General features: G+C 38.5%; 1 protein-coding gene across 8 annotated transcripts in view; it reads right to left on the bottom strand.

The window, feature by feature from the left end:
* Positions 1-937: 937 nt before the first annotated feature.
* myo16 (myosin XVI) overlaps positions 938-11,549 on the bottom strand; it is a 259,231-nt gene continuing 248,619 nt past the window's right edge. For all 8 annotated transcript variants that reach the window (XM_081368813.1, XM_081368814.1, XM_081368815.1 and 5 more), the window contains one exon: positions 938-4,586. In XM_081368813.1, the coding sequence (XP_081224939.1) occupies positions 4,410-4,586 (177 nt within the window). In that variant the 3' untranslated portion in view covers positions 938-4,409. The remainder of the gene's footprint in view (positions 4,587-11,549) is intronic.

The following is an 11,549-nucleotide window of genomic DNA, read 5'->3' as shown; positions in this document are numbered from 1 at the left end:
AGATTAAAAAATATAGTAACGAAATGTATTACTCAGTGTTAGTTCATGTTAGTTAATGCATTAATTAATGTTAACAAACGAGACCTTAGTTTTACCTTTATCTTTTGGAAAGATATTCATATTTTTTTTCCCCGCAAAAACGCATTACAAAAAATATTTAAAATAAAAATGCTGTTCTTTTGAACTTTCTGTTCATCATATAAAAAAGTCCTTGTTGAGCACAAGAGAACATTAAAATTTTATCGACCCCCAACTTTTGAATGGTATCCAAACTTGTTGCCAGGAACAAAGTATTTATTTTGCAAACTAAAAGTATATTCTATTTAATTATTTACGTTGTAGCATTGCAGAAATTTAGTTTGTTTTAGTACAATGTTAAATGGCACACACAGACTTCCCCATTGTTATTTTTTTTTAGGTTTCACTTTTTTTGATTAACAATGAGCAAGCCAGAATGTGAACATGAATACACTGTGACAATTCAATATCCCAACCCCCACTCCCACCCTACTTAACCATACTTCCATTCTTATTTTTGAGTGAAAATGCAAATGATTGCAATATTCGTGATACGGGCAATATTCGGGCACGTTCATATGTAAATTGCGAACACTTATTTTGTCCATTAGATCAAAAGATCTGAAAAAATAAAAATACATTTACCTGCCTACAGACCCTCCCCTCGAAGAAATCAGGATAGAAGTGATTGAAAGTGGACAAAAGAGACAAATTAAAACACCAGGTGTAAACGGGATGTGATCCGATCGACCAAAACACATCTTAATGCAGGTGTAAACAGGGCCTAAGTGAACCAGGCTGGGGTTTAACAGGGAGCCAGGGGTCTTTCAAACTAATTTCCTCAAATACCTCCTCCCCCCATTTTAAGAAATGACCAGATTTTTTGCCAGTTGACTGACACTGTGCTTTATTGCTGTACAGGAACTTTATAAAACATTTCAAAACAAAATATTTACCAAGACTTACATTTTTTTTTTCTTTGCCCACAGACATGTATTGAAGTAACAGGCATGTTTATATATAATTTACAGAAGGATCAGAAAGGAAGAAAAAAAAAACAAAACACATTGACTACAAAAGACAGTAACAGCCATGGTAATTTAATATTTTGTTGAGCTGCATATTTGAGCAAGCACAAAAATCTGAATGATTTTTAATGTCTTGAGATGAAGATGTCAGTGTTGTATTTGAAACCAGCTCATTCGAGTTGGAGTCAAGACCTAGACCAGAAGAGGGTTGAATCCGAGTCAAGACCAGAAAACAGTCGAGATCGAGTCAAGAGAGGCAAGAAAACATGGTCTTGAACTCAACCCTATTCTGGTCACGGTCATGACTTGGACTCGAATGAACTTGTCTCGACTACAACACTGGGAGATATTCACTACATACTGAGCTTAACCAAACCATTTCTGGCCATTATTTTGCTATCAAATCAATAAGTCCATTATAACAAGGCCGTGTTGGGCTGGAAGGAGAGAAGATCATAACAGCATGTCTGGATGGTTTCACAGCACCAGTTAAGACAACGGGCATGATCCAATGGAGTCTATATCTCCACACTGTATCAGACTAAGCACAGAAAAACAGACAGATGAGGTGTGTAAGTAAGAGAGATCTCATGCTTTAACATACGTTCCCTTTTTAACAACGGAGTAGAAAAATGGGCTCATACTGTACAGTTCTTTTCATTCTCTTTTTGCTTTTGTAGTATTGATGGCATGTCAATACTAGACATTATAAAATAGCATTTTTTTTTTCAATAAATTAATGTTTCAAATAATAGTGCCGTAACCCTGTTAAGCAGTAGCGATGCAAAGCAGCCATTCCAAAACTGTGGAGCAAACCCATGAAGTGAGTTCCGGTCTCCATCAGCACCGGCCTGCACAGTGATTTTAATATGCGTCTCTGTTCTGCAGGACTGCACAGCAGTGAAAGATGCTTAAACCACCGTCCAATGGAATGGGGAAAGGGAGTATTCACATTAGTTGGGTAGATAAGAGTTAGGTCGAAGAAGATATGAGAAACATAAGCCTTAGCAGCCTCTTTCAGAGCGGTTTGTAACGACTTAGGCGGCGCTCACATATCGCGCATAAAAACGCGTTGAAAACGCTAGGCGCGCCGCGTTCTCCTTTTTCCAAAGCGCTCGAGGTGGTTGCGCTTCGGAGGCGTCTGTCGTTGCTAAGCTTGGTTCTTGTCACGTGACCTGCGGTGCGCTTGCGGCATTCGGAAAAGTTGAGATGTTTTTATCTCGATGCGGCGCGGACGCGCTTGGAAAAAACGAGCGCGTCGCACCGCGACCGCGTCGCTTCCATTATTAGCGCGCATACCGCGCGGCTACATTTGAAATAACGAACTTGCGCGCGCAAAAGACGCGATATGTGAGCAGGCCCTTATAGAGCCAGAAAGTATGACTGGGTCTTAAAAATCACCTCTGCATTGTTATTTTGAGTGAATTTTAGATCACGTTTTACATTGAAAATAATGTAGCCTACTGTTTCAATACAATCATTAAACAAAACATACATATTAAGTCACTGTTTTCTCAGATTTAATGTAGGCCTATGTAAAATATTAAGATTGACATTTAAATATTGAGACCAAAGAACTTGACATAGATCATTGTGTCAGAGGAGTTGAATGAACCTTTTCTAGAAGGTGTAACATTTGGGGACCCTTTTTTCAGCAAGTCAGGACGTAAATAGACGTGAAGTGATGCTCTTAATGAAGCTTAAACGAAACAGCGGCAAAGTGCAACTCAAACGTACTTGCACAAACACAAAAGTTCTGTACAATAAATTAAATATCTTTATACATTTCAAAGATTGACCAGAGTCCTATGTGGATGAAGAACGGCTAAAGAGTTTACCATGAATAAACAATCATTCTGTACTAAAATGGTATTCACACTATAAAACCCACCACCTTAGTCCTTCTGTCATTGCACCCTTGAACATTCGGGAATAACTTTCCATTATAAAGACAATAATTTGCCAATATACTCATAAAACATTTGCAATCTGTACATAACCCATCTATTCAGTCATATTGAAGACAACCAGAACCAGAAGGTCAATTTCTGCTTATTCTCAGAAAAGCGCCTGTATACGTCAGGTACATGGCTGTGCTTATGGTGGGGCTCCTGGTGTGAACCCAGTGTTAAAAGTCCAAAAATATTTACCCAAGTTCTTTCAGGTAATAAATCTGTACGTGCACACTGTATGGATAAACCATATGCTTCGAGACCAGGAACTACGAGAGAATATTCTGAAACTTCAGGGGGACCAAAGATCATGCGCTGTTTGTACAGATCGTCTACTAAGGTACTAACATGTTACCATACAACCCAGCATTCGTACATAAGCACCTTTGAGGAAAAGTCCAAGAACTCTTGTTGCAGGAGTTGTCTGAGTCAAATCGGCAGTAATATTCATCCACCATTAATGATTGTTCCATCTAAAGGTGTATTTGGAGAATTGTGCTCTTTAACCATTCGATATAAATCAGGTGCCTTCAAGTTCGTCAACTGTATGTCTTGTGAAACCTCTTGGTTTCATGTTGCAGAAGTGTGCGCACATTAGCCTACAGTGAACAATGAATGTAGTCCAGAAGCTGGTGGAAATGTTGTTGACTTGTTACTGATAATTTCCCTGAACCCTGACCTCTTTGTAAGGTCACAACCTGTGTATGATGGTTGCCAACACTGATGGAGGGTAACCAAAGCACCTGAAAAAGTGTGAGGTGTAGTTGCTTTTCTGAACCTGAAGGAGGACTTTGTTCACAAAGCTAGGCCTATGAGGTCAACAAAAAGTTTTGTAAACTTTAAGGTCTGTCACGTCCATGTGCCTCGAGTGCTTGAGTTGGAACAGAACTGGCACTTTTTACCCAACCCAGGCAACAACAACCACATATGGAGCGACCAGCACCAGGGTTTAAAACTAAAAATATGGCTCACAATGTAGACTATAGCACGCAGTAGCACAGTTGAGATATGTTTGCACTGCCCTAAGATAGCGTAGATGAGTTGCAATCAAAGCGATGTGATGAGAACTTTCAGACAGCGAGATGTTCAGAACACTGCGAATGGGATTCATAATAGCCATGTCCCCTTTGTTTCTTCAGGACAGAGATTGGTAGTCTTTGGGGGCTGTATGTTATTTGGTCCCAGTTGGTCATTAGTTGGAGAGACGTGTGGAGCAAATTTTCCAAGGAACCTTTGATTCTTTCAAAAGAAGTGAAGAGAGGAACAAGAACAAATTGGGATGCCCTCTTCTCCTGAGTTCAGAGTCTGGCTCTGTTTAGAGGACATCACCCCTATGTGAGGGGCAAAACAAAGGCCATCAGGCCTAAGGACTGGGGTTTGACTGAGGTTTAACTCAAGAAGACCACAATCTCTAGGGTGATGCTTTCTTTCTGGGACTCTTGGTCTTCACCGTTAGGGTGGGTGAGGTGTTTGTGTGGAGCCAAGCGTTCTGCCAGTCCGGTCGACCGTCACAAACACTCCTCCGCCAGCGCATTAATTCCTGCAGAGTGGCCCGCTGATCCCCACATGCACGTGACCTCTGGAGCACCTGAGAAAATGACAGAAAGGTCATGTTTAGTATGGTGCATAATGGATGGATCTACAGCAGGGGTAGCCAACCCTGTTCCTGAAGGGCTACTTTCCTGCACACTTCAGTTCCACCCCTGCTCCAAAACACCTGCCTGCTATTTTCAAGTGATCCCGACCACCTTGATTAGTTGGTCCAGGTGTGTTTGATTAGGGTTGGAGCTAAACTCTGCAGGATGGTAGCCCTTTAAAAGATGTTTTGGCTACCCCTGTTCTACAGGTATCTATACTACTTACCACCAATGATACAAATGAACAGAACAGCAATGATCCAAAATATAATTTAGATTGTAAAAGTAAAATAACCCAAATAGGGAAAGCACAAAGCAGCTAAAGCAGGAAATGAAATGTGTTCAGCATTTGGTGGAGCTGTGATTTGAACGAAGATATTATGTCATACAATACATGGTAAAGAATAGGAAAAATCATAGAGGTGTATTAAAGTCATTGTATGGATGAATTGAGAAAGGGAATAAAAGTGCAAGTACCTGGATTAGAAGGACCTATTGATGTTAAAAGAATTAAAAAAAGAAAAACACCTTTCCTAACAGCTGCTGCCTGATGGCAAACCTAACATACGCACATGCACAAAACCCACCCATGGGCACCTCCCATCCATCATACAAGCGTAATCAATAAACAGATAAATCAATTCATCCCAATCATCTGCAGCTGGTAAATGCCACAAATTGAACGGGACCTCCTGCTGTGCCTCTGATCCATTCATGACAGATGCAGGGATGAGGGAAAGTCACATGGCTTTAGTTTGGTCAAAGAGAAAGCCCCGTCCATTTGTTCTCCCTCTCTCTCTCTAATGGCTCGTTTCCACTGAACGGTAAGGTACGCAATTATTTCCGTTCCACTGTCAAAAGTAAATGGTACAAAAATGCCGAACCGTACCAGTTTTTCGGTACCCTTACGTTGGGGTACCTAGCACAGTGGTACGGTACTAAAGGGTGGAGCTAGACTCACTGCGGAACGTTGATTGGTTGACAGAGTATCGTCACTTGCGCGTGCTGCAAGGGGAATGATAACATAGCGCCTTTTTTAAATATTGTTAATATAGTTAATATAGTTGAATAGTTCAATAGTTGAAATACAATACTACTGTTATTGTGTCACGAAATGTAATTTTAAGAGTTTTTCAGGTAAGAATGTAGTTGTTTAAAGCTCAAATCTGTGGTTTATTTATTTTGTATGAAAATTTGATCCAGGTTGTGAGATCCATTCCAGGCGATCCCCGGGCGCTCGACACTCATGTACCCCGCCTGGAACGGCCTTTCCTCGGCTAGTCCTTCTGATGTTTGCCGCCGACTCTGACGTCTCTGTAGTGGTTAAACATGAGATATAATTCGTCTTGTGTATCAAACGGCCGATCTTTGGTCTCGTGAATCTATAATTTGTTCCCTGGCCAATCGTTTTGGCTGAGGGCTAAGTAAAATTTCATAACTTTATATTTATGCTATTTAACTTTACCGTTGTAACATTAGAGAGCGCTGACTTTGTATGTTTGACTGAATTGTTTGCTTTAGGCTATTTCTTATTGTATAGCTTCTTGTACCTTTCACTTATACTTTTATAAATGGCTATTATTGATAAAACTGAAATTTAACAAAAAGAGACTGGATTGAGTTTTGTCATTTTTAATTTTATTACAGTGAAGTACAAATGCACATTTTGCCTGAACCATATTAATAAGTTTAATATTTTTTTAAATTGAAACAAAAAGAGACAGGGTTGTTTTATATTTCGTTTTGTTATACAAATAGGCTAACGTTATACATGCAGTGAATATATTGAACCACATTTGTGTGGCTATAATGTTTAAGATTTCTTTAAATGAAAACGAAAAGAGGCAGTGTGGTGTTTTATAACCTAATGTCGTAACGTAATGTCGTAATAACGTAATGTCGACGCTTGTCTTCTTGTGACAAACATGCCGAGAATCAAGAACAAGATCTACTTGTTCTTAGGCTACACCACGCCTATCAAGTAAGGGTACTGTTGGCAGTGGAAACGCAAGCCCGATCAGGATTTACCGTCCCGAATCGTACTGTACTGTATCGTACCGCTCAGTGGAAACGAGCCATAATAGGACGTCAGATGAGTGAATAACAGGAGAGACTGTCATCTGTTGTTATTGGTAAAGTTAATAAGTGGAACTTACATAATCCTTACAAACGGTCTTTTGTACAATAAAGAAGAACCAATCTGGGCTGTTAACCTTGATCGAACCTTAGACTGAACCAATTACTGCCCTTGAGCAAGGTTGCTCGGGGTGAAGCATCCCTGTTGTAAGTGTAGGATACGCGTTTAATGTGCTGAAATATAACAGAAATAACCAAACAGCAGATTTGAAATCTACAGTTCAGTTTTTGAAATGGAAAAAAATAAATAAATAACAAATAAAAATGGAAATACAAAAAAAAAAACAACAACAACAGTCTGGGACATCAATTACTTTTATAATCAATTGACAGAATTATTCAGCAATTCAGACTTTGCAATTCAAATGAGATGGTGTGACTGGAGGTTTCCAAATGAGAAATGGCCCCAATTAATAACTGGTGTCTAAAGCACCTAGATGAGAATCCAACAGAATGAAGGAAATGAAAAACAAACAAAAAAGCCAGTAAAAATCCTTAAAACAAGATCAGATATTTTCAGATTTCAAAATAAATACCTAAATATACATGGTAAGGAATACAAGTAGAGTTGGGGACCAGGAAAAATCTACTGAGAGTTCAAATCACTGTAACTAATATGTTTGATAAGCTAATTTTATGACACTCCCTTAAACCCTTCATGTCATAACAAGGGGGAATGTATGTTTAATGCTGATAATCCTCCTGTTCTCTGCACGAGGAGAGTGTTTAGGGAGATACGGGGGCCAAGCATACAGTGGATACTGTTGTTAGACTATCTCAAATGACGTAACGGGATGCCCCTGGCCTATTTCACCACACCAGTCTGCTCTGAGAGAGAACTCATCCAGAAACATTGTGAGTGCAGTGGCGATGTTACAGTACAGCAGAAGCGTATTCTAGGAATCCAGGCCATTTACAGACATGCACACCCACGTACGCTGCTCGAAAGTACTTATCCATAATTTACACCTATCTGTCGACTCTCAGTTCTGACATCACTTCCCTAGCACAAAGATGGCACACAGTGTACCGAACATATCTCACACACACACACACACACACACACACACACACACACACACACACACACACACACACACACACACACACACACACACACACACACACACACACACACAGTCAGTCAGTCAGTCAATCACGCACACTCATTAAGACCAAGCACAACGTCTGTGTCAATCACTGCATTCACACCTGTAATGCTATCTGGACAGTACACAAAGCCACACACAAAGCACCTGGATCACATGCAGCTATTCATATTCAAGACAAAAAACCTCATCATATTTAACCTTGCATTATTTATGCGCTTCATCAAAGGGCACACATGCACACTTACAGATGTAGATACAGACAGGTGGGCTACATGACCACTTATACTCTAAATTTAGCCCAGCCTCTGAAACCATCAGGGACATCCAGTTCTTTAACAATCAATTGACAGAATATTCAGCGATTCAGCCTTTGCAATTCAGATGAGATGGTGTCTCTGGAGGTTTCCAAACAACAAACGGCCCCCATTACACGCTAGTGTTCAAATCCACGGGTAAAGCACATGGATAAACACCTACAGTTCAAAATTCGGCAGGAAAAAATCCTTGAAAAAATAAAATGATTTCATAAGCAAATATATAGGCAATTTCAGAGAATATAGCCTATCTTGAATTAAGTTAATTTTCTTAATTTTTTTTCTCCTTGTTTGTAATGTTTGCCAGTATAAGAAAAATAAACCTCAAATATGCATGATATTTATATACTATTAAGAAAATTAAGAAAAGCGTACATCCCTCTTTTCAACTGCATACATTTTTAAAAATCCTAAAACAGGGCCAACTAAACAACTAAAGGGCCGTAATTTTGAAAGTATGTAAATAAGGGCAGTTGGTCAGTAGGCTCAGAAGAAGGGGAGGACACATGGAAATACCTCGTCCCTGGGGAAAGGGGCGGCCCGTGGCTGACATTCAGCCTGGCTCACCCCTTCATGAGATAGAGGGCTGGAACTCAATACGGGTCATGCCTGAATGTCAGCGCAGTGAAAGGTCAGCGGGGACATGCAAGGCTCATCACGTTCTTATCATCCATGAGGATTCTTATCATCCATCTGCAGCGAGGACTGCACTACATTAGCCCCGACACCTACTAAAGCAATCTTGATACAAAGGCCAAAGGTCAGGGAATCATTATTAACACGCATATTATGGGATTCTCACTCTGCTGGGGCATTCGGCGGAACACATAACTTGCTTTCTCCGCCTCTTACGTTCTCCTCATTGTCCTTTATATGAGATACTATCTCTCGGTATTTCTTATCTATGCTGTATACAGCAAAACTGGATACTATTCATATTGAGGTGGCAGAAATGACATCTGATAAAATGGCTTTTTTTCAACATTTTCTCAAAGTGTCTTTAGCATCTGCAGTGGTTTTCAACTGGTGGGTCACAAGCTAAAAATGTGTCATGTCTGTTCTGATAGGATCATGGAGCGAAACATTCAAATGGAACTCACCATATAATGGTGTTTAATTAAGATAGTGAAATAAACAGGCTTATGAACTTTTTAAAAGGAAGAAAAAAATGTCCAATCAAACTTCCAATGAAGTTTTATTGTCGACCACAGTGTGCTTTGTTGTGAAGTATTGACTGCTGAGAGCATGAAACTGTTGCATTCAAGAAACAAAAATGGTCCAATTCAGCATGTTCACAATTTTGATTATTTGATTGTTTGGCCTATGTAGTTCATTGTGATATTAGTACATTTCAATGTTTTACTAAAGTTTTAAATACGTTTTTTTTTTATTTCTATAATATAACTTATCAGGTAAAATCTGGGTCGTGAAACAAAAGTTGTCGAGAAGCACTGTGTCAAATATATATTTTTTCATAATTTCTTCATCATTTTAATTAAATCATACTTTTAAGTTCATTATCTTACACCATTTATTTTTTTCTTTTCTTGGTTTAAGCATAATATTTGAAAAATAAGTGTAGAAAATTCTAAATATATTCTCAGAAAACAAGTCTAGATATAGGCTACTAGATATTTGTCCTTGCTATCTTGGTTGTACTATTGGACAATATTTTATTTAGAAAACAAATAAGTTCATAAATAAATTCACAACATAGCCTATTCTCTGAAAACAAGTGTTATGTTACACAATTTCGTTTTGAAGATGTTTGGATATTTTTACTTACTATCTTTATTTTACAATTGACAAATATATTGCCCCCTGGTTTTAAGCATACATTGGCCTAAATTAATGCATACATTCAAGAGATATTCTCCAAGACATGTAGCCTACTATCCAGCATATTAACAATTTTGCAATTTGTTTGGCCTATGAAGAATGTAATATTAAATTTCAATGTTTGATTTTAAAGAAATTTTGCTTTATATATGATAAAAACTTGAAGCCACTTCAAGTGTCAGTAGTTGAGAAGCACTGCGCATAAATATTTCTCAAACTTCAATGGACCTGTCTCATCGGTACACCCTTCCTTATTCCAGCTTGAGGGGTATGATGGTCTCTATATTCTTTTGGGGAGTGAATTCAGATTGTGGTCTATAGAGATATGCGTGTTAATCTCTCTGTCCAGGCCGTACAGATGTGCAGTTGGATTCTCCAATGGCTCTTTTATCATTCAGCCTTTAAGAAGATTAGTATGCTCTCCTCCTCTCTTATCCTGTCCCGCCCCTCTACAAGAACCCATGGGATCCCCTCACGGTGACCAGTCATGAGCAGATGTGTGGGGGTCTTTCAATTCTCAATTCCAGGAGGATTTGAAATTCCACTTTTTTTTCCCCACAAAACACACACACACACACACACACACACACACACACACACACACACACACACACACACACACACACACACACACACACACACACACACACACACACACACACACACACACACACACACACACACACACACACACACACACACACACACACAAAAAAAACCTGAAAACTGTAAGAGAATCCATGTGTTTGCATAGAAAAATATTTACCAAAAAATGACCATGTTTCTTTTGTTGCTCAAAAGTTTGGGTTGAGGATAGATTTTTTTAAGTTTTTTTTTTAAGTCTCTTGTGCTTACCAAGGCTGCATTTATTTGATAAAAAAAAATGTAATTTATTCCTGTGGTGGCAAAGTTTTGTGAATTTTTTTTTTTTTTGTGGTATTCCTGTGGTGGCAAATTCTGTAAAAAAAAATAAAAATAAAAAAATTACTCCAGTCTTCAGTGTCACATGATCTTTTAGAAATCATTCTAATATGCTGATTTGCTGCCCAAGAAAAAGATTTTTTTTTTTCTGGATCTATTAAGTTCAAAATAGAATTTATTTAAAATTTAAATCTTCTTCTTTAAGTCTTTACTGTCACTTTAAAAATATTACTGTAAATGATAATATTTCAGTACTTTGGTTTATATCACAGTACAATGGTATTACCATCAGATACCATCGCTGTACCATAGTACTATGTTTGTGCCTTTTTTGTGGTAAGGGTTTATTAATTCTCTTACAGAATAAGTTATGTCAAAGTAGATGGTAATTCCATTTGACATTCTGTTTACCATGGTACTGACTGATTACTGTATTTATATACCATAGTAGTACTTACACAGCACTCCGTGGTACTTGCAGGAATACCATGGTACAAAATACCATAGTAGTTTTGAAGTGCCATGTCCAAAAAAATTATTTTGATGCTATTTTGTAGCCACACACCAAAATCAAAAGACTGTTTTCTGTGCT

This window comes from Scardinius erythrophthalmus (genome assembly GCF_964197995.2).
Source record: "Scardinius erythrophthalmus genome assembly, chromosome: 6".
Classification (NCBI taxonomy): domain Eukaryota; kingdom Metazoa; phylum Chordata; class Actinopteri; order Cypriniformes; family Leuciscidae; genus Scardinius; species Scardinius erythrophthalmus.
Note: the sequence above shows the minus strand (reverse complement) of the source record. Positions and strands in the feature narration are given on the sequence as shown.